Source organism: Macaca nemestrina, chromosome 2, assembly GCF_043159975.1.
Source record: "Macaca nemestrina isolate mMacNem1 chromosome 2, mMacNem.hap1, whole genome shotgun sequence".
Lineage (NCBI taxonomy): Eukaryota > Metazoa > Chordata > Mammalia > Primates > Cercopithecidae > Macaca > Macaca nemestrina.
This window is the reverse complement of record NC_092126.1, coordinates 164,810,873-164,836,080: the sequence shown is the minus strand read 5'-3', so window position 1 is coordinate 164,836,080 and position 25,208 is coordinate 164,810,873. Positions and strand designations below refer to the sequence as shown.

The 25,208-nt window shown below is 36.7% G+C and overlaps 1 protein-coding gene across 16 annotated transcripts in view; it reads right to left on the bottom strand.

Moving 5' to 3' along the window:
- LOC105470347 (immunoglobulin superfamily member 11) overlaps nucleotides 1–25,208 on the bottom strand; it is a 268,851-nt gene that overhangs the window by 26,923 nt on the left and 216,720 nt on the right. Inside the window, exon 1 of one of the 16 annotated variants that reach the window (XM_011722220.3) lies at nucleotides 24,000–24,019. The exons of 13 other annotated variants lie outside the window; for them this stretch is intronic. Coding sequence is in view for 1 of the 3 variants with exons in the window: in XM_011722217.3 (XP_011720519.1) it covers nucleotides 23,022–23,067 (46 nt within the window). In the remaining 2 variants the exon portion in view is untranslated. Of the gene's footprint in view, nucleotides 1–6,353; nucleotides 6,373–23,021; nucleotides 23,124–23,999; nucleotides 24,020–25,208 lie in introns of those variants that run through there. 2 more of the 16 variants (XM_011722217.3, XM_011722225.2) reach the window with 2 other exon arrangements.

Below are 25,208 nucleotides of genomic sequence, written 5' to 3'. Positions count from 1 at the left end.
AGGTCACACAGTCACAAAGCTAGGAAGTGGTAAAGGTCTGGCTTCCAACCCAGGCAGTTAGGCTATAAGAAACACACACTTACTACTACACATAACTCAACACACAGAAATCATTCCATATGTGTTTGTTGTTATTACTATCACCCCAACATTATATGAGGACAAAATTTAAAACCAGAATGGACTTTTACATAAAGGCATTAGAAACTCCTTCTACTTCCTGCTTCTCAATCTGCAAATCAGTCCGCCTCACCCTCATCTCCCTCTCTCCTGTCAGATTAGAGGAGTTTATCTAGGACCAACCCCGTATGTGAGCTTTAACTACCATCTGCTTGGTGGTAGTGACCTTATCATAGTGACCTTATCATAGACTGCCCCATCCCGTAACTTCAACCCCCTTCTCTGCACTGGAGACTTCCTGATAGCATTTAAACATCCTCAAGAATTTAAACTGAAAACAAAATTCCTACCTCCCTACACCCCACAGTCCTCACCAGGGAGGTCCTAGCTCTCTGATACTTCATGTTAATCTTTTTGAAAGCACTGTCTATACTCTCTCCACAGAATCTATTCCTACTCCATAGTCTTCAATCTACTTCTGCCCCAATCACTTCTTAAAAACAATTTTCGCTAGGCTTCCCAGAGACCTCCTCGTGGCTGTATGACACTTGTCATCACTCCTGGACTCTCGTAAACATCTGACAGAGATGACCCTTCCCTCCTCCTTACAACATACCTTTCTCTTAGCTTCAGTGATGTTAATATAATTCACTTCCGGTTTTCCTCCCAACTCTCTGGACACTTCTCACTTTCTCTTGCTGTTTTACCCTTTTCCACATGGTTATTAAATGTTGGTATTTCTGAAAGTGCTGACTTGATGCCTTATTCTAAACTATCTCCCTATAGAATTTCATTTACCATCATGAATTCAATTCTCATGTAAATGCTAATGGCTTTCGAATTCATATCTCTAATCAAAACCTCTCCTGCTATATCCAATTGTCTCCTAGACTTCACCACGTGGCTACCTCAAAGGTACCTCAAAAGTCAGCGTGTCCAAGATCAAACTATTCCTTTGCATGCTCACCTCCCAGATATATTCTGGCTCCTTCCTGATGCTCCCTATGATGGTGAATGGCTCAAACAAGGCCAAGCTGGGCAAGCCAGACATTTAGAAATCTGCAAGTCAATTCTGTCATCATCTCCCAAACCCAATCCATGATCAAATCTGGCACATTTTACTAACTAAATTTCTCTTGACTCCTGGAATCTGAGTCTTTACTCTGTTTCCTATCTTTCCTCTGTCTGGTTTGCTTTGTTCCAAACCTCAACTTCTTTACTTAGTAACCTACTCATAAACCCTGGCTTCTTTACTTAGTAACCTACTCATCATTTACAATAGCTCAAGTGATACCTTCTCACAAGAAAAGCCCTGACCTCTCAGTCTAGGTCAGAGTCTCACGAAGTAGTGTCAGAACACCACCAAGCTTTTAATCATACCTGGCGATTATTTAACAAATCCTCATCAGTATACTGTATGGTCTAAGAAAGCACACCACAGGAACTCAATAAATACATGTTGCTAAATTGATCTAATCCAATTCCTTCAATTTCCACATGAAAATATCAGGGTATTACATATACCCTGAGATACACACACACACACACATATATACATATACACACGTATACATATGTACATATATACATATATATACACACACACACACACACACATATCAGATGCCAAAGAGTTTTAAGACAAACTGCCCTCAAGAATTTGCACAAAGATAGCTGAAAATTGGTTACATAACTTTGAGGACTACACAAAGGGAATAAATGAGTCAAGGGTGAAACTCTGTAAAGAGGCTTTGTGGAGAGAACTTCTAAATTAGAGCTGTGGTACACTATAAAGACTCACTCACCCTATTCCCACCTTGTAGGTGAACACACATGAAAGCTGGTGCAGGGTCATCTTAGGTCCTAACAAGAGGGCTCGCTGATGGGACCTCAGTAGAGGAAAGTTGAAGCCAGATATCTGGACTCCTAGAGGGTATCTCACTGGCAGTCAGGGAACCATACTTATAATTCTGTATATAAATTAAGATTTTCTTGTTTTGTTTCATTTTTTAAATTTAAAGTGATCAGAAAAGTTGTATAACCTGCTTTAGTTTCTCATCTAGGGAAAGAACTGACTCATGAATGAATGTAAAGGTATGCAGAAGACAACATTTAAGTTAATCTGTGAATGTGTCTCATGGTTCCTCTTTAGTATATTGATAGAACTATGTGTAATAAAAAGTTCCTTAGAATAAGAATGAGGGAAATGGGTGTTTTATTTTGCATTTTTCATGCTTAATTTTTTTCTATCCTATTTAAAAAAACGAAAAAAAAAAACCCTATTTCCTTTTAAAGTATATTTCCATGTTTGAAATTCTAGGCAAGAATTTAAACTTGAATGCTAAATATTACATTAAAAATCCACTTAGGCTGGGTGCAGTGGCTCACGCCTGTAATCCTAGCATTTTTGGGAGGCTGAGGCGGGCAGATCACTTGAGGTCAGGAGTTCGAGATCAGCCTGGCCAACACGGTGAAACTCTGTCTCTACCAAAAATACAAAAATTAGCCAGGCATAGTGGTGGGCACCTGGTAGTCCCAGCTACTTGGGAGACTGAGGCAGGAGAGTCTCTTTAACCTGGGAGGGGAAGTGGAGGTTGCAGTGAGCCAAGATTGTACCACTGCACTCCAAACTGGGCAACAGAGTGAGATTCCATCTCAAAAAATAAATAAATAAATAAAAACACTTAAAATATCTTACAATTTGCAATATTTACACGTAAAATGCATACTTTAAGAGCGAAAGTGACAGCATTTTGCACTTGAATCTTTTCTTTGTATTTCACCCAAGAAAAAATGAGTCAACTCATGAATTCTGAATGACTCTCAGCAATTACATAAAAAAGACATAAAGTGCATGGTCATATTTCCTCTGAGGAGTTAAAGTCATAAATACAGTTGTCTGTAATCCTTATTTATATTCCTATTTCCCAAGATTTAAAGCAGAAAGGCATTCACATTATCTCAAACCTCTTGGTATATGTTAGAGGAAATGAAGCTGGCAACAAAGAATCTTTAAAAATCCTAGGAAGTACCATCCACACTACACAGCCAAGAGAACAATGGACATTTTACAGTTATCTGCCTACTGCTAGAGTCAAATGACATGAAATCCCCCCTGCAAACGCATCAGAGAGAGAACGTCGGAAGTTCACAACGAGGACTGGCCCAAGCAATCCAATGGAGATTTCACAATAGCGTTCTCTGATGACTATGGAGCAAGGGCTCATGTTTCAGGATCAGCCCAACTGCCAGAACACTTCCCTCTGGGAATATAATCAGCAAAGCATCAAAAAGACTTTACGGCACTTTGGGAGACCTATGTTATCCTTCTGCCTAAAATGTTAATATCAATGGTCGCAAAATGCTTATTGGTTTATATCATCCCATATGATCTCACAAGCATTTCTTACATAAAGATATGTAAGGCATGTAATACAAACTTATTTAACCTATCAAATTAAGTTTTATAGTTTATCAGACTGACATGAATTCAAAAAGCAAAAATTCTACACTATCCTATCCTCGTTTTCTGAAGGAAACTAAGGAATACCACAATTCTCTAGCATTGTAGTAGTTTTTTAAACAAATCATTCTCCCTTCATATTTTAACCAAATTTTAATTAGATGAAATAATCTACCTTTATACTTACAATATACTCTTTCTTTTTACAAACTGCCATCTCAACTAAAAAAAATGTTTGCATTAGCTGAAATTCAATTATATTTTGGCCATTTACTCAGTGCTAAGTGAAATGAAGAGTAATAGCTCACTAACTTATCAATATAGATGGCTCTATTACATATTGGTCATCTACATTAATCAATTTACAGGATCACTGCCAAGTTTCTACTTCATTTTATGTCATATCACACAATATATTTTACGGTTGGTATACGATGGCAAGCTACCATAAAATTATATATCTTCATTTTCTGGCTGAAGCATTAAACATTCATTACACAGTCTATGTAACATGTAATAGTCTGGCTGTAATATGTAATTGTATTCTATTTCTGTGGTACTACAGTTTCCCTTTAGATATAATTTCAGTGCTTTCTCATTGACTTCTCCCCTTCAACCACAAACATTGCTCAGGGACCATCCCAAGGGCAAAGAGCATGCCTTATACTGAATTAATGCACACTCTCTAGATTATCACTCCTCTTTGTCACTTTCCAAAAGATCTCTCTCTATATATATATATGTGTGTGTGTATGTGTACATATGTATATATGTGTATATATATATGCGTGTGTATACATGCTTATTTGATTCCTACATGTCATGGCATATATATTACGTGGGTAGCATTAACTCAGCAGTATCTCCTAAAACTTGGTGTGAACTTTATCAGAATTCTCTTCAGCAAGTTTCCTCTTATTATCACTTCCTCCTGATTTCATATCTGGCTATCAGTTTACATATTCTACTCCACTTAGGAATCCCCTTTTGAGGGGCAGTTAGTAACACCAGGCCTGCATTTCACATGGCAATTAATTAGTGCTGCCCCTTTAGACAAAACAGGAGCTTTCCACACTGCCAGGATCCCCACCCACTTCCTGTTATTCCACGATATAACCCACTTTACTCTATCATGTTACCTGTCTGACTCCTATGGGCATTTATGTTTGCAACCTCTTATTTAAAACTAAGCAAGTAATGTGATTACAATTAGCTATAAAGAATCAAGGCACAAAAGCAGAACCAGGTTTTGCAGTGTTATGATGGACATGCTACTATGATTGCTACCACACTCAAAACTGACTTCAGAGAAAGGACAAAGAAGCAATTCCTTGAACATGAGTCGCTATGGTTTATGAAATAGGATCTTATTTACATCCTGGCTACAAGTGATCATACAAGGAATCAGCAATTCACCAAGGAGAGGCTGGACAGCTAATTATGAGGTAACTATTATAAGATAATATAGTTTGAGAAAGCAAAGAATTTGGGAAAGCAGTAACATGTGAAGACAGAAGAGTCAAGTAACTAAAACAGACATAAAGAGGGATATTACATAATGACAAAAGGGCAGTCTGATTCATCAAGAACATAACAGTCCTGCGTATGCACCTCACAACAGAGTTTCAAAGTACAAGAAGCAAACTCTGACAGAACTAAAAGGAGAAAAAGTAAAAAACCTGCAATTATGGTGATTGCAACAAGTCTCAGTCATTAACTTATAGAACAGATAAAAACAGTAAAAACACAGAAGACCTGAACAATGAACATAATATAAATGAAAATTTTAGGATGTTCTACCTAACATCATAGAATATACATTATTTTAAAGTAGACATGGAACATTCATCAAGGCAGAACATATTCTGGACTATAAAATGAACTTTAGAAATTTTTAAATAATTAAAGTTATACAAAGAATATGAGTTAAACTCAATTAACAGGAAGAAATCTAGAAAACCATCATGTATTTTTTTTAAATCACTTCGGGCCGGGTGCAGTGGCTCATGCCTGTAATCCCAGCACTCTGGGATGCCAAGGCAGGTGGATCACCTGAGGTTAGGGGTTCAAGACTGGCCTGGCCAACATGGCGAAACCCCGTCTCTACTAAAAATATAAAAATTAGCCAGGCGTGGTCGCATATGCCTATAGTCCCAGCTACTTGGGAGGCTGAGGCAGGAGAACTGCTTGAACCCAGGAGGCAAAGGTTACAGTGAGCCAAGATCGTGCCACTGCACTCCAGCCTGGGTGGCAGAGCAAGACTCCATCTCAAAAAAAAAAAAAAAAAAATCACTTCTAAATAATTCACAGGTCAAAGAAGAAATCACAAGGAAGACTAGGAAATATTTTTAATTATGTGAATATGGAAACACAACATACCAAAATTTATGGGGAAGCAACCAAAGCATTACTTAGAGAAAAGTAATAGCAGCATCTAAATGTGCATATTAGAAAAGAAGAAAGGCTTATAATCAATGACCTAAGTTTCCACCTCAAGAAACTTTTAAAAAAAGTAATATAAATTAAATCAAATGCAGGCATACAGAAGCAAAGTATCAAGACAGAGTAGAATTCAATAAAGACAGAAAAACAACAGGGTAAATCAAATCAAAGTTTAGTTATCTGAGGTCAATAAAATTTATAAATCTCTAACCAGACTGACAAAGAATAAAGAGAAAAGTCACAAATTATCAATATCAGATATGAAAGAAGAGACATAATTACAGATCCTACAGACATTAAAAGAAGAACAAAGAGATATTATCAGTACCAGTAATTCAAACAGTTAACAAATGTAATGGTAAAAGATTTTCCTCCGACAGTAAGGAACAAGGAGAGATGTCTGCTCTTCCACTTCTATTTAACATGCAGATCGCAGTCACTGCAATAAGGCAAGAATAAGAATTAAAAGACATATAGATTGAAAATTTTAAAGTAAAATTGTATTTATTTGCAGATAACACATCTACATTAAAAATTCTTACAAGTCTACAAAAAGAAACTAATTCTAATAAATGAGATTAGCAAGGTTTCAGAAATCAAGGCCAATATACAAACAGCAACTATTTTTCTATACAGTAGCAATGAATATTTGGAAATTAAAATTTGAAAATGATACCGCTTACAATAGCATCCAAAACATGAAATAGTTAGGGATAACTTTAAGAAAATATCTGTAAGATCTGTGCAATGAAAATTACAAAATTTTTCTGAGAGAAATTTAAAGACTTTACTGCATGGAGAGACAAACTGTGACCATTAGTCAAAAGACTCAATACTGTTAAGAGGTCAAGTCAACCCAAATTTATCTTTAGATTTAATAGCATCCAAATCAAATTTTCAGTGAGCTGTTTTGTATAAATAGACAAATTACTCCTGAAATGTATGTACAAAAGTGAATATTAAAATAGTCAAATTTTCAAAAAGAAGTTACAAAGTAATATAGATAAAGTAGCATTGGCATAAGGACATACAGAGAGTCCAAAAATTGATTCATACATAAATGGGCAACTGATTTCCAACAAAGGTGTCAAAGCCATTCAGTGGGAAGAGTTTACTCTTTTTGAAAAACTGCACTGGGGAAAAAATAATCTCCATATGCAAAAAAAACAAAACAAACAAACAAAAAAAAAAACCTCTGCCCTTATCTAATACTTTATATAAAAACCAACTCAAACTAGCTACAAAATTTAAACAGATCAATAAAAACTGTAAAACTTCTGGAAGAAAACACAGGAGAAATTCTCTGTGACTCTGAGTTAGAAAAAGCCTTCTGGAATAGGATACAAAACGCATTAACTACTTAAAAATTGAGAAGACCTCATCAAGATTAACAGTTTCTTGTCTTCAAAAGACACTATTAAGAAAATAAAAATACAAGCCATAGTTTGGGAAAAAATATTTTCAAAACGCAAGTTCTTATATTTATAATACCTAAAAACTCTTAAAGTTCAACAAAACGGCTCAATTTTTTACATGCACAAAAGATTTGAATAGACACTTCACTATAGATAGAAAGCATACAAATGAGTGATAACACCCTGAAAAGACGCTCCACTTCATTAGTCAACAGGGAACTTAAAACCACATTGAGATAATACAAAACATCAACTAGAGTATATTATATTAACATGACAATGCTAAGTGTTGACGAGAATATATAACAACTAACTCTCATATATTTCTGAAGGAAATGAAAGGTAGTACAGTTATTTGGAAACATGTTCTTACAAAATTAAATGTGTAATTAACTATAAATCTAGCAATTCCAATTACCGATATTTATGCAAGACAAGTAAAGATACAGATCCACAGGAAAACCTATATGCAAATGTTCACTGCATCTTTATTTTTAATAGCCAAAATACCAGACACAACTCAAATGCCCATCAACTTGCAAATGGATAAACAATTGTGACATAGCCATTTAAATATTACTTATAAAAAAAAAACACACAAACTTCTGATATATGCAAAATGACTAAATATTAAAGCTATTGTGTTAAGTGAAATAATCCAGAAACAAATGGCTATATACTGTATGTATCCATTTAAAAAAAAAAATCCATGGAGAAAGCAAACCTATACGGGCAGAAAACAAAGCAGCAGTTGCCAGATGCCGGAGCTGGGACTGAGGGTTAGAGTGGGGCAGAGAATACTACATAGGGCAGAAGGGAACTCCTTGGAGGGATAGAAATATTGTACATCATGGTTATGGTAGTGAACACAAGATGAAACATTTGTCAAAACACAGTAAACTATATACCTAAAAAGAGGGATTTTATTGTATGTAAGTTATACTTTTATAAATCTGATTTTTTAAATTTTTTTAGCAAAAGGTATGTTGGGAAGCTTACAGAATCATGGAGTTGACTTGAGAAACAAAGTAAGAGCTAATCTTCCAGGAAAACATCCATAACTATACCATAAAACTGGCTTAAGAAAATTGCTGCAACTGTCCCTGTCACCAAACCCCAAATGCCAAAACTTTACTGCAACTACGAATGATGTCCCACTGCTGTATCAGGCACTTAACCCTACAACACTATGACCCTGCAAAGCCATACATACTCTTATGCTGCTATGTTAGCAATAGAAGCTCAACATAGAGCTTGTTCTGTCATGTTTCTTCTTTCAAGTTTCTTCTTTCCAGTCAGGGCCACAGACTCTCTATGTGAATCTGACTGAAGGGCCGAAGTCCAAGCTGCACAAGAGGCCAGAAATTCAAGTTCTCATTTCTAACACTGGGGAGGCAGACTCATAACGTGGGAATGCCTCCAAATAGAAATACTATTCAAAATATGATTGCACCCATGAATATGACTATGCTGACTATAGCAAGCAACAAATGAAAACATTAAAAATTATGTCTTTCTCCTTCCTCTCTCCTACCTCTTCTAAGCCTATCTTTGTCAAGCCCTCTGTGTATTCCTTTATCTTGTGGGCTTTGCAGGGTGGAAAGATGAAACTACCGAAGATCAACAGGCTTCCCGTCTCATGTGAAGCCTATGCTCACTGAGGAAGCTATACCAGGGCAGAGGAGGTGGGAGGGGCTGCCTTTGAGCCTGAAAAAGGAGAAAAAAGACTACTGGGAGGGAATGGAAGTTGGCCAAGTTCCTTGACAGAGGAAATCCACGCTCTACTTTGCTCAGAGGACAAAGGAAATAACGGTGCCTCAAAGAGGACGGCTGTCCTGGAGACTGGGGCTCTGGTCATAACAACATTCCATGTGTCCTACAAGGCACAGAAGCTGCAGAGCAACACAAAGGATCCTGTGGGCTTGAACAAGGGGCTTGAACAAAAAGCAGTTACTCCACAGAAGACCAGAGGGGTCCTCCCAGCATTCTGGCTCTATAAGAGACACTGCAGCGTATAGAAGGGAGCCCCAATAATTGATAATGACCACATTGATTTTTTTAAAAAGGGGTCTCAGATTTGAATTCAACTTGACATTTTAAAAAACAGATAAATATACATTTCTTACAAAATGTTGTAGAGCCTAGAAATGATGAATAAAGTTTAAAAATAAATCTTAATGCCCCAAGCATTAGATAAGGACTTTAAAAAAAAAAAAATCTCTGTGCTTTCAAAAATTTCAGAAATCATAGTTTAAAGACAAGGCAGGGAATGAACAGAAAAAACTGACAGAATCTAGGGGCTATTTTTTCGCTATTTCAGGATTGTCTTTTACTACAGTGATACCCCTCTAGCCAAATCTGAACTTCCATGTGACCGGCCTTTTTCAGGGAAAATAAAATAAAAATTCCTTGCTGCTTAGCTTTCTAAAGGACTTCTGAAAATCTAGGCTTTTAACTTGGATAATGAATAGGGTGAGAAGAACGCATTTTTCTTTCCTGTATATGGAGCACTTTATATTTTGGTAGGCCTCTCTGACATTGTGATGCTATAGTTGCATGTCCTTATCAGTCTGGTTACTACATTGAGATTTATATTGGGAAATGCTATCTAGAGTTTCCAGATGGCAAGAGGCCAGATAAAGGGCCTTTGCTGTTAAATACAACCGTGTACTCTCAACTTCACCACTTGGTTGAATATAGCTCTACTTGGCTATAATGAGCAAGCTCCATTTGTTTAATGAAGCATTCATATGACAAAAGTGGCTAAATCAACAAGTAGAGTTATTTATGAACAAATAAAGCCATCTGAAACCATCAGGAAGGATGTTACATTCTGAAACCAATTAAATTCTTTTTAAAAATGGCTCAACTGAAATATTTTATTCTTGTTCACCAGTAGCACTGCTTCTTTCCAAATTAAACACTACTTTTAAAATTTTTCTTGATTTTTAGATACGTTCGTGTTAGTACTAGTTTAACTTCTAACTAGTTTAAAGCATTCTTCAGTTTTTAATATATAAATATTTTAAATGTGGAAGCAGAGAGTTTGGTTATCCTTTCAGAAGTTCTCTTGAAGTCTAGGAATATAGATAAAGGTAATACGGCATCATCATTAGGTTCTGATACAATGTATCTAAGTTTACTTTCTATGACCTTCAAGGCTCTGCTTAATCTGACCTTTGCCTATCTTTCCAGCCAGTCTTATAGTACTTTCTTCCACAGTGGACTTTTCTCAGGTCCAGCAACACACTGCGCTCTCCCATCTAAGATTTGTGTGGTCTATTGCCTTAGCTTGAAAGACACACACACACACACACACACACACACACACACACACACACACTCTGTATCCCTCTCATTTCTACCCATCCTTTAGATTTCAAAATTCTGCTGACCTCCAGAACAGACTACGCTTCCTTTTTAAATGCCCTCATGGCACCCTGTACTTCCTTGATATAGTCATGACACTTTAAATTCTCTTAATAGAGGCCTTTCTCAATTTGATTCAAAGTAGAACCTATATGCTCAGGTCACTGTACACATAGACCACAATATAGTAAATGTTCAACATATTTAATGTTCAATATACTTGATGCTATTCATCAAGAATTTATGTGCCAAGTATTGTTTTAAGTGATATATATAAAGCTTAGTAAAAAACAAGACTTGGAGGTGATATGACTATCAATCATATTTTACAGATGAGGAAACTGAGACCCAGAGATGGAGCTGGGATTCAAAACAACATCTAGTGTGACTCCAGAGCCTTTCCTAACTCCTACCCCTGACAGCCTCTGAGGAATGCTGAAAACAGCACAGGATGTAAAATTCAGGTACAGCTACCGACTGTGTAGCCTGGGGCACATTATTTTAATTTGTTGGCCTTAGTTTTTTGGCATCTTCAAGAAAAGGCATAAAAATATCTGCCTCACAAAATCACTTTGAAGAAATATACATTAAATGCCTTGCACAAAGGAGGTTTTTAAAAAAGAGCAATTGAATTTGATCTCAAAAAATAATGTACAAATAAGCAGAAAAAAAAAACAGAAAACAGAGGACAGAAAATAGCACGTATTCACCTAGTGTCATATAATCGTCCCAGTAGCATCAAACTTCTCAAGAAAATTGTGGTCATACTCTTATTTTGACACAGACCTACAACTGTGATTATTGAAAGTAACACAAAGTTACTCTGAAGCATATATTAGGAAGAAGCTTATTTTGGCATATGAGTTATTACATATCCATGCTTTCCACCCTGCCACCTCAAAGTCAAAAACCCCATGATGAAGCCATGGTGAAATTCAAAAGTAAAATGTAAAGGAAAAGTAGGAAAGAAATATTTAAAAACAAAAATTGGTAAGAAATGAAAAGATAAAACTAAATGAAACCACAGAGTGCAGGAAGAATAAGCAAGGAAAGAGTAGAGGAAGATAATGGGGATAGAAGGCACTGTATTGTTGACAGCATCTGATCTAGAGATTAGTGTTATTTCTAAGCAGATTAACCAAATCCTAACTGTTCCACATCAGGTCCTTTCTCTAAGCTTTTCTTACCTCGTATCAGCAAATAAAAAATAAAAAAAATTTGAAACACACAAATGAAATTAAAGGAAAAAACCACCCACACAAACCAGAAATGTCCCGGGTTGACAATTCATCCTAATATGCTTATTCTCTCCTTCCGTTCTGTGCCTAGACTAAAATTATGAAAGTCATCAACCTTAAAAGAAACAAAAAAGAAGAGAATTAGCTCCTCTGTGTAATTTTTTTAAATATAGCATCAAACCATCTCCCCGTCAGCAACAGGCACTGCAGTATTGAAGATCATCACATGAGGGCAGAGGGCATAAAAAAGGATGGTGTGGTGGCAGATTGTTATTTCTGTCCCAGATAAAGAGAAGAACTTTTAACCTTATTGTGCTTTTCCTTATCATAACCTTCTCCATAGCAACCATAGAACTGCAGGAGCAAGAAACAGATGGGAAGACAAAAAATATACATACATTATTAACCACTGGTGCTACACACACACACACACACACACACATATAAATGCTGAAAAATGAATTCAGTAATGATTTTTTTAGAAATCACACAACTTCCTCCCAAGATTTCATATTGTTATAGAAGACTAACCACTAAAACACTAGGCTAGCATAGTATTATTGTAATTTTTCTATAATACTTATACTTGCAACCTATTTGTAGCACTTTACAACAGATTTAATCTCTAAAATGAGCCTATTTTACTTTAAAAAAAAAAAAGAAGAAGAAGAAGAAGAGGAAAAAAAGAAATCTTTTGAGGCCCAACAGATTTCTCAATGTTTAGTCCAGAAGAATAAGCTTTTACCTCTCTTACTATTCCTGAATAACTAAGACTGACATAGTAGTCATGTTACAGGATTATGACTTTGTGTCCAATGTATGTCATACTGCTGGTGAAAAGCACTTCTTACCCCTATTAGTCATTCTCCTAGGTTTAAAACCAGAAAATCTAGAAAGGGTCACCACTAACAGGCATTTTTACGACAGGTAAAACAATAAGAGTACAGCCACTCTTTGGGCACAATGCTCCCTAGTCTGCTATCACTGTTTCTTTATTTTGGCTTAACGTTAACTGTTTAACAAATGCACATGGCCGGGCGCGGTGGCTCACACCTGTAATCCCAGCACTTTGGGAGGCCAAGGTGGGCGGATCACCAGGTCAGGAGTTGCTTCCACCAACTTCTGAGTTAAAGGGTTGAGAAAATTGTTAAGAATTTAAAGTACTACAACTACTTAAACAATATTAGTAATTTCCTTCCAAATAATTTTTAAAGTTACTCTCTTTTCTCTCCTTCTAAAACAACTTCCAGTTGAGACCAGAAGAGCAGCAGTCCTAGACACTAACTACAACTTTCCTTCACACAGTGGACACCCTCTGATATACTGAACCCCCTAAGAACTAGAGAGGGAGCCTTACAACATTTCAATTTAATCCTTCAGAAAATTCATTACTCTTCAAGGTTGTCTGTGGTTTTGTGACAAAGATATTACTAGGTGCAAAATGGCTTGCAACTAATTAACAAACATAGAAACATCCAACAAACATATATATGCACAATCTGAGGATTTAGGGATGAAATCAGTTATCCAGGTTAGATATCAACAAAAGAGCAGTAATTATAAAGTATCATGAAGAAAGTGGCTGTTGAGATGTGGATTATAAGAGTAAGACTGACAAATAACAAGAAACGATTTTGTCATAATCAAGAAGTGAAATGAAATAAATGTTCCTTAAATTGATGGATAAATAAGAATTTATTTACAACAGTAAATAAATCCAATACTGTTATAAATAAGACAAAGTTAGCTATAAATTCACATTTTCATGTGAGTGTTTTGAAGCATGTGGACATAAAGAAAAAACACACACCTCAAGTATACTTCTCAATGATTTCTCATAAAGAACACACCTTTGTAAGCAGCACATGGTGTAAAACAAGAAACAGAACACTACCAGATTCCTAAACAAGCCCTCTTTGTGCCCCTTTTTAGTCACTAGCCTCCCCCATTCAGGGTAACTTCTATCTTGACTTTTAACATCATACTTTTAGTTTTGCCTATTGTTAACCTGATATAAACAGAATCATACTGTATATTTTGTGTGTGTTTGGCTTCTTCTGCTCCAGCTTTTGTTGGGAAGATTTATACAGATTGTTAAATATAGCTACAGTTCATTTATTTCTATTACTATGTAGTATACTTGGATTCAGGAATACACCATAAGCTAATCATCCATTCTATTGTTGACTGGCATTTAGGTTATAAGCACATGCACAGATGTAGAACAACCACTTTTTTAAAAATGGTTTGGCAATTTTCTAAACATACACAAATTCTATGAACCAGCAATTCTACCCCATGTATGGGTATATACACACCCATGTTAAATATATACATAGAAACATGCTGTGAAAGTGCTTTGCAAATGGCAAAATGTAAAATGTAAGGAATGTTACCAAACAGCTGAAATGCACTGTGTCTTTCTTGCAACACAGATTCTTGGACATATCAGATAATAAATGTATTTTGTACTGAAAATAAGATATTGTCACTGTTACCCTCAGAAATTACTATAAGAATTCAAGAGTCATGGGAGGAAAAGGCAGAGGAGTACTTCTCTGCAGGAAATCTGCTGGGACACGGCAGGTCTCAGGGACTTGTGTCTACGTGAAAACTTGAGACTTCAGAAAGCAGTGGATATGAAAGCAGCATGCTAAGTCCCAAAACACAAGAAATGAAGTTCCCACAAAATGGGAGATTACAGAATCCTTGACTTGACCAGAAACTCAAATTAAGCAGGGAAAAGGTCTACAGGTTAAACTTTGGGTCTGGTAAATAGGGTGGTAATAGTCAACAAGGGGGATCAGTGTTGGATGTCATAGTAAATACAGCCATTTGTTATCCTGTTCTCTGACTCAAATGCTGGGAATTTATCCCTAGTTCCTTACGAGAAAACTGTAAGAACCTTAAAAAGCAAACATTAGGCTGGGCGCGGCGGCTTACATCTGTAATCCCAACACTTTGGGAGGCTGAGGCAGGTAGATCACGAGGTCAGGAGAACGAGACCATCCTGGTTAACATGGTGAAACCGCGTTTCTACCAAAAATAAAAATTAAAAAATAAAATAGCTGGGCATGGTGGCGGGCGCCTGTAGTCCCAGTTACTCAGGAGGCTGAGGCAGGAGAATGGCGTGAAACCGGGAGGTGGAGCTTGCAGTGAGCCAAGATGGCGCCACTGCACTCCAGCCTGGGTGACAGAGCAAGACTCCATCACAAAAAAAAAGAAAAAAAAAAGAAAGCAAACATTACATTTAAAGGCACAATTTTTTAAATAAAATGATAACGAAGGCAAAGACATCCTGATAAACTTCATAAAATAACTGATAGGAAAATGATACTCTTTGGCCCCCAGCTCAACCAGGGTAGCACAGGGGACAAAGGGCACAAGAGGCACCAGAAAGTCCACAGAAAATGTCAACAGCCACCAAGACCATCGTCCCAAGAAACCAAAAAAGAGAACAAAGATTTTTACCATTCTACTATTGGAGCAGAAAGTCACAACTGCTTAACTCCTCTGTTACTATTACTCATGCACTGTCTCACTAGGATTGCTTTAGCCACCTGAGGAAAAAAAAAAGGTTATACTCTGCCTCAGAGTTGCCCAGAAGCTTAAAAAACCCTACGGGTAGTCTGACCACTCACATCATTGAAAAGAAATACAACACATGAACATACACAGACACAAAAACCACACAAACACCACTTCAATAATAAGATTCTCCTGAACTCTAAACAGACTCCATAATTGTTAACATCTAAGAGGCTTTAATAATGAAGTATGCATAACTGAAATGTGATGAAACCTGAACCTGAGATCTGTTATCTTTCCTCTGAGGGCTCTAAGCAGTTTCAATTTTGCATGTATTATTCTCAACATTCTCGCAAATTAGGTGGGCATTGCTGCTGTTACCTTCATTTTACACACAAAATAAGGAAGGACTCAGAGTAATAAAGTAGCTTGCATAAAGTAATCCAAAACATTTATCAAAGCCAAGACTAAAATTCAAGTCTCATGATGTTCATTTTCTTTCTACTGTAACACACAGCCCCAGGAGAAAGGATTAAGCAAACAGCTGTTCCAGGTAGGTCAAAAAGCCTCTGCGTATCTTCCCTTGGGGAGAAGTGATGCATTTACTCTAATGTGAGGGTAATATTTGAAATTAATTTACCAATGAAAATTGGCCTTAGTCCTCAAGCCCAAGGCCTAGAACAAATTAGGTTATGCTGGAGAGGGGAAGGAATAATTACCAATGCAAACCCTCAATAAAAAAGGGAAATATAAAGAATTATCCCTAATATTTATTGAGTCAGGAATGGAAGCATAAATTTATACTTCCCATGAAACATGTAATACTTGATGCTATCACTCTTTCTAAAGAAACCACAGCACATACATGTTCCCTCTATACTTTCTCTGCTTAAGGAGTAACACGTGGGCTCCATCATGAATGGCAAAAGAGACACAATCCTATCCACTAACCTGAATAGCCCTAAGGGATCTGATCTGTTATATCAACTCCTCGCCAGATCAAGCTCTCTCCGGTTAAGTTCTAACACAGTAAAAATTCTTCAAATCACCATTAAGGTTAAAATTGTGCTATTTCCTATTATAAACAATAAAGCATTATTCTAGTGATAGCAAATGTTGATTGCCACGACGAGATACAACAGTATGATGACACAGTAAAAAATTCCTAAGGTAATATGCCTTTCATATATTTTATAGACAATATTCAAGGTTAAGCTTTCTCACTGATGTATTTCTCCTAGTAGGTGAAAAAAATACATATATGCAAGCATATATATACCCCAAATCAATTTTCCCCTTCTTGCCTGGAAAGGCATTAATAACGTATCCGTTGATGTTCATGGGGGAAAATAAACTACTTTGTTCCCCTATCAAATTTTCTCCTCAACCTGGAGAATCAACTAATGCCAGAGGCCTATAGTCACCAAACCAAGAGCTTTGCGAGGTTGGGGGAACCTCAAAAACAAACTTGTAAGCCGCTGCTGGGGAGCAGATTAACAGCTAAGCAGTATAAGACCAATCTTACAGTACTGAGCATAACCGGTCTACTGGCTCTGGCTTGGTGATTTCTCATCAAGGAACGGATAACTTGGTAGACAGTAATAAATGAATATGTTTATAAGCCATTAGGTCAGCTCTATCCAACAGAACTTTCTGTAATGATGAAAATGTCCTGTATCTGCACCACTCAACATAGTAGTAGCCACATGTGTCTATTCAGCATGTGAACTGTACCTAATGTGACTGCGGAACTGAATTTAATTTAGACGTCCATATGTGGTTAATGGCTAGCATGATAGCACAGCTTTAAATACTCAGTCTTTTTATAGAACTAAGCTATGTTTCATGCATGTATACCTTATATCAGGGATTGCAACTGGTGATTCATACATCAAAGCTGGCTGACAGATGAGTATGGTTTGGTGATTAGAGTATTTCAGCTTTTAATCTAAATTGAAACTTATAGGCAGGCTACTCCCCAGTTGGCCATTGCATCTTAACATTTTCTAATTCTCCATCACACAGATACAACTATACACACACATAAGCATTTGATTTTTCTATCCTACAAAATGTGGTAGTATTATTTTTCAGATTCTTTTTCACAAAACATCAAGAAAGCTTCAAGTGATACTTCTTTTAAAAATAATAGTAGACTAATAATATCTATCCCTTTATTGGTTATTAACTATGTGTTAGGAACCATTCTAAGTCCTTCGCCTGTATTAGTTCAACCCATCAGTATCCATTGAGATTGGTTCCAGGACACCCCCCAGACACCAAAATCCCAAATGCTCAAGTCTCTTATATAAGGTGGTACAGTATTTGCATGTAACCTACAAATATTCTCTCGAATACTTTAAATCATCTCTAGATTACATACAATACCTAACATAATGTAAATGCTATGTAAATATAGTATTGTGTTTCTATTTGTATTTTTTATTGTTGGTTTTTTTTAATTTTTTTCCCCAAAATACTTTCAATCTGTGTTTGGTTGAATCCATGGATGTATAACCCACAAATATGGAGGGCTGGCTATATACATGCAGGCATACTTATATGTATACATACAGGCATACTGTATGTAAACATACAGACATACCTCAGAGATATTAGAGATTTTGTTCCAGACCACTAAAATAAAGTAAAAATCTCAATAAAGCAAGTTACACACATTTTTTGATTTCCCAGTACATATAAGTTGTATTTACACTATACTGTAGTCTACTAAGTATGCAGTAGCATTATGTAAAAAAGTACATATCTTAAAGTAAAAAATACTTCATGGCTAAAAATGCTAACGATCATCTGAGCCTTCAGTGAGTCGTCATCTTTTTGCTAATAGACAGCTGCTGAATGATCAGGTTAATGGTTACCGACAGCTTGCCTGGCTGTGGTAATAAGGCAACAACGAAATTTGCTACTTTGACACTCCTTTCATTAAAGATTTCTCTGTAGCAGGCAATGCTGTTTGATAGCATTTACCTACAGCAGAAATTCTTTCAAAATTGGAGTCAATGAACAGACATTTCTCAAAAGAAGACATTCATACAGCCAACAGACACATGAAAAAATGCTCATCATCACTGGCCATCAGAGAAATGCAAATCAAAACCACAATGAGATACCATCTCACACCAGTTAGAATGGCGATCATTAAAAAGTCAGGAAACAACAGGTGCTGGAGAGGATGTGGAGAAATAGGAACGCTTTTACACTGTTGGTGGGATTGTAAACTAGTTCAACCATTATGGAAAACAGTATGGCGATTCCTCAAGGATCTAGAACTAGATGTACCATATGACCCAGCCATCCCATTACTGGGTATATACCCAAAGGATTATAAATTATGCTGCTATAAAGACACATGCACACGTATGTTTATTGCGGCACTATTCACAATAGCAAAGACTTGGAATCAACCCAAATGTCCATCAGTGACAGATTGGACTAAGAAAATGTGGCACATATACACCATGGAATACTATGCAGCCATCAAAAAGGATGAGTTTGTGTCCTCTGTAGGGACATGGATGCAGCTGGAAACCATCATTCTTAGCAAACTATCACAAGAACAGAAAACCAAACACCGCATGTTCTCACTCATAGGTGGGAACTGAACAATGAGATCACTTGGACTCAGGAAGGGGAACATCACACACCGGGGCCTATCATGGGGAGGGGGGAGGGGGGAGGGATTGCATTGGGAGTTATACCTGATGTAAATGACGAGTTGATGGGTGCAGCACACCAACATGGCACAAGTATACATATGTAACAAACCTGCACGTTATGCACATGTACCCTACAACTTAAAGTATAATAATAATAAATTTAAAAAAAAAAAATTGGATTCAATCTTCTCAAATCCTGCTATTATCATCTAAGTTTATATGACATTCTAAATCCTCTGTTGTCACTTCAACATTGTTCACATCTTCACCAGGAGTAGATTCCATCTCAAGAAACCATTTTCTTTACTCATCCATAAGAAGCAACGTCTCGTTTGTTAAAGTTTTATCATGAGATTGCAACAATTCAATCACATCTTCAGGTTCCATTTTTTTAAAGACAGAATAAGCTTTTAATATAATAAAGATGATTGAGCATTTGTCAAACTAGGGTATAAATATTACCAGAATTTCCCATGATTTTTTCAGAAAACTTGTAGATATGCAAAAATGAGAAGTAAAAATTGGATCTTATAAATGAAATACGACTCATAAACCACAAGCACTTAAATGAATTATAATAATAAAGTTTTGAATGCACTGATCAAATGGTGAAATCACTTTATTTGGAAAACTCCCGTTTTTATGTTGTTATTTTTCCTGAGATCTTAAAATTATTTTTTCATTTTTATTTTTATTTCCACGGGTTTTTGGGGAACAGGTGGTGTTTGGTTACATGGATAAGTTCTTTAGTGGTGATTTGTGAGATACTGGTGCACCCATCACCTGAGCAGTATACACTGTAACCAATATGTAGTCTTTTATCCCACACCCCCCTTCCAATCTTTCCCCGCGTTCCCAAAGTCCCTTGTATTATTCTTATGCCTTTGAGCCGTCACAGCTTAGCTCCCGCCTGTGAGTGAGAACACAGGATGTTTGGTTTTCCATTCCTGAGTTACTTCACTCAGAATAATGGTCTCCAATTCCACCCAGGTTGCTGCAAATGCCATTATTTCAACCCTTTTTATGGCTATTATTTCATGGTATACATGAATATATACCACAATTTCTTTATCCACTTGTTGATTGATGGGCATTTGGGCTAGTTCCTTATTTTTGCAATTGCAAATGGCGCCGCTATAAACACACATGTGGAAGTATCTTTTTCGTATAATGACTTCTTTTCCTCTGGGTAGATCCCCAATAGTGGTATTACTGGATCAAATGGTAGTTCTACTTTTATTAACATTTATTTAAGGAATCTCCACACTGTTTTTCATAGTAGTTGTACTAGTTTACATTCCCACCAGTGGTGTTAAATTGTTCCCTTTCTACCTCATCCATGCCAACATCTAGTATTTTTTTATTTTTATTTTTTATTATGGCCATTCTTGCAGAAGTAAGGTGATATCGCATTGTGGTATTGATTTGTATTTTCCTGATCGATAGTGATGTTGAGCATTTTTTCATATGTGTATTGCCCACTTGTATGTCTTCTTTTGAGAACTGTCTCATGTCCTTAGCCCACTTTTTGGTTGGATAGTTTTTTTCTTGCTAATTTGTTTGAGTTCCTTGTAGATTCTGGATATTAGTCCTTTGTCAGATGTATAGACTGTGAAGAATTTTTCCCACTCTGTGGGTTGTCAGTTTACTCTGCCGATTGCTTCTTTTGCTGTGCATAAGCTTTTTAGTTTAATTAAGTCCCATCTATTTATCTTTGTTTTTGTTGCAGTTGCTTTTGGGTTCTTGGTAATGAGGTCCTTCCCTAAGCCAATGTCTAGAAAGGTTATTCCAATGTTATCTTCTACAACTTTTATGGTTTCAGGTCTTAGATTTAAGTCCTTGATATATCTTGAGTTGATTTTTGTATAAGGTGAGAGATGACTCCATTTCATTCTTCTATTGCATGTACCTTGCCAATTATGCCAGCACCTTTGTTGAATAGGGTGTTCTTTCCCCACTTTACCTTTTCATTTGCTTTGTCGAAGATCAGTTGGCTGTAAGTATTTGGCTTTATTTCTGGGTTCTCTATTCTGTTCCATTGGTCCATGTGCCTATTTTTATGCCAGAACCAAGCTGTTTTGGTGACTATGGCCTTCTAGTGTAGTTTGAAGTCAAGTAATGTGAAGCTTCCAGATTTGTTCTTTTTACTTAGTCTTGTTTGGCTATGAAGGCTTTTTGGGGAAGGTCCATATGAATTTCTAATTCTAGCTATTTTGCTATTTCCGACACATCTGCAGTGACTTCCTCTTCTAAAGTCTTGAACCTCTCAAAGTCATGCACCAGGGTTGGAATCAACTTCTCACAAATTCCTGTTAATATTTTGACTTCCTCCCATGACACAAATGTTCATAATGGCATCTGTAATTGTAAACCCTTTCCAAAAGGTGTTCAATGGACTTTGCCCAGATCCATTAGAGGAATCACTATCCATGGTAGTGATAAAATGCATCAAACAGCCAAATTGTGAATGAAAAGGGTAAGTTGTGTGTTCACTGGAGTAGCATTTTTAATTTCCTTCAATACTTATGAAATATATTTCTTAAACAAGAAGACTTGACAGCTGAAGTTATTCCTTGATTGATAGATCACAGAATGAATAAATATGGGTAAATGCTATCAAATGGTGAAATCACTTCAAAACCACAATGCAATACCACCTTACTCCTGCAAGAATGGCCATAATAAAAAAATAATAATAGATATTGGCATTGATGAAGTAGAAAGGGAACAATTTTACACTGCTGGTGGGAACGTAAACTAGTACAACCACTATGGAAAACAGTGTGGAGATTCCCTAAAGAACTATTAATAAAAGCAGAACTACCGTTTGATTCAGCAATTCCACTACTGGGTATCTACCCAAAGTCATTATATGAAAAAGATACTTTCACATGCATGTTTATAGCAGCACAATTTGCAATTGCAAAAATATGGAACCAGCCCAAATGCCCATCAATCAGCGAGTGGATAAAGAAATTATGGTATATACATATATACACACCATGGAATACTACTCAGCCATATAAAGGAATGAAATAATGGCATTCACAGCAACCCAGATGGAACTGTAGACCATTATTCTAAGTGAAGTGACTCAGGAATGGAAAACCAAATATGTGTTCTCACTCATAAGTAGGAGCTAAGCTGTGAGGGTTATCTTCTATAATTTTTATGGTTTCAGGTCTTAAAGTCTTTGATCCATCTTGAGTTGATTTTTTTATAAGGTGAGAGATGGGGATACAGTTTCACTAGCTGTCATGAAAACAACATTAATCTCCTTGTATGTCTCCATCAGCACTCTTGGGTGGCTAAATGCAATGTCAATGAGCCCTAATATTTTGAAAAGAATCTTTTTTTCCCGAACAGTAGGTCTCAACAGGTGGCTTTAAATTTTCAGTAAACCCTGCTATAAACAGATGTGCTATCACCCAGGCTTTGTTATGCCATTTACAGAGCACAGGTAGAGGAGATTTAGTGTAATTCTTAAGGGCTCAAGGATTTTCAGGATGGTAAATGGGTGCTGGTTTCCACTTAAAGTCACCAGCTGCATTAGCTCCTAACAAGAGAGTCAGCATGTCCTTTGAACCTTTGGATCCAGTCACTGACTTCTCTAGCTATGAAAGTCCTAGATGGCATTTTCTTCCAACAGAAGGCTGTTTTTCATCTCCGTTGAAAATCTGTTGTTTAGTGTAGGCATCTTCTTCAATGATCTTAGCTAGATCTTCTGCATAACCTGCTGCAGCTTCTAAATCAGCACTTGCTGCTTTACCTGGTACTTTCATGTTATGAAGACTACTTCCTTCCCGAAACTTCATGAACTAGCTTCAAACTTTTTTCTGTGCCTTCCTCACCCCTCTCAGTCTTCATATAACTGAAAAAAGATAGGGCATTGTTCTAGATTAGGTTTTGGTTTAATGTTGTGGCTATCCAGACCAACTTTAATGTTTAACATTGTGGCTATCCAGACCAGGTTTAATGCTGTGGTCTATCCAGACCAGCAAAACTTTCTCCATATCAGCCATAAGGCTCTTTCACTCTAAGTTGTGTGTTCACTGGAGTATCACTTTTGATTTCCTTCAAAAACTTTTCCTTTTCATTCACAACTTGGGTGTTTAATACCAAGAGGCTTAGCTTTTGGCCTATCTAGGCTTTCAACATGCCTTCCTTACTAAGCTTAATCATGTCTAGCTTTTGATTTAAAGCAAGAGACGTGTAGCTCTTCCTTTTCACTTGAATACTTCGAGGTTATTATAGGGTTAGCAACTGGCCTAATTTCCATATTGTTTTGTCTCAGGGAACAGGGAGAACAGAGGAGAGAAAGACAGGCAAACAGCTGATCAGTGGAGCAGTCGGAACACACAGTATTTACTGAGTTTGCCATCTTGTATGGCTAGTTTGTGGCATCCCGAAACAATTACAACAGTACTATCAAAGATCGTTAATCACTGCAAAGCTGCAGAGTTAAGAAAAAAGAGATCACTGATCACAAATCATGATAGAGTAATAATGAAAAAGTTTGAGATATTGTGAAAATTACCAAAATGTGACAAAGAAACACAAAGTGAGCATGTGTTGTTGGGAAAACAGTACTGATAGACCTGCTAGATGCAGGGCTGCCTTAAACCTTCAATGTGTGAAAAATGTAGTATCTGTGAAGCATAATACACTGGAGCACAATGAAACAAGGTATGTCTCTGTGAGTGTGTTGTGCGGGGGAGAGGGGGGTTATTATGAGGAATTGGCTCACCAGATTAGAGAGGCTGAGAAGTCCCATGATTTTCCATCTACAAGCAGGAACCCCAGGAAAGCTTGGGTATAATCAGTCCAAGTCTGAGGGTCTAAGAACCAGTGGACCTGATTATGCAAATCCCTGTCCAAGGGCAGAAGATGAGATGAGACCTGTCAACTCAGACAGTAAGGCAGGAAAAAAAGGTGAATTCCTCCTCCTTTCATTTTTTGTTCTATTCAGGCTCTCAACTGACTAGACGATATCTACTCACACTGGGGAGGACAATCTACTTTACTTAGTCCAACTACTCAAATGCTAATCTCAGCTAGAAAGACCCCATAGAAACATTCAGAAAAAAATGTTTAATCTAGGTACCCACAGCCCACTCAAGTTTACACATAAAAGTAACCAGAGTTAATTATTAATTCAATATCTTTAACAGACATAGGCTTGTTTAAATTATTTCTTCTCGTATGAGTTCTGGCAAATTGTGTCTTTTAAGGAATTGGTCCATTTCGCCTAAGTTAACAAATTTGTTGACATAGAGTTGTTAATAGTATTCTCTTATCAGAATCAAATTTTGAATATAAGAAATCTGGTCCCACATGCATGCTCTTAACCATCACACTCTCCATTCCTTGTAGTCTAGCTTATTTTCTCCAATCATCATTTATTTCACAAGCAACATATTTTAAACATAATTTTTCAATGCAATTACTAGTCCCCACTTTACCTCTGTTTTGAGGTAAAGTAGAAAGTAATTCCTATTTTGAAAGAGCAGTCAACTGCCAGCAGAGTCTTAAGCAGAAAGTGCTCTGTCAATTGGCTAAATATAGGAACACGTGGTTTTGTTACCAACTTGACCAAGGGAAAAGTAACTAGCATTCCTTTCTTTGCCTCCAAAAAGGACATCAACCCACAAACTTCTATCTTTCTTACTTTCTCTAGGCTACTAAGCTTATTACATATTTCCAATTTGACTAGGAAGACATTAGCAAAATAAGTTAGTTTTACAATAGCTGAAAAGCCCTCCTCCTAAAATCAAAGGTGCTAAAATACAAGAGTCGAAGTTCAGAAGGAAAAGAAGTCTTAAGCTTAACATTGCTTATTCTAGAATCACTTAAAAATCACCTTTTTTTCTTCTATTTCTCAGAATTGCACATACTGCCCCAAATATCTGTATAGTATTTCAGAGGAGGTAGGAAAAAATTCAAAGTCGACTAAAAG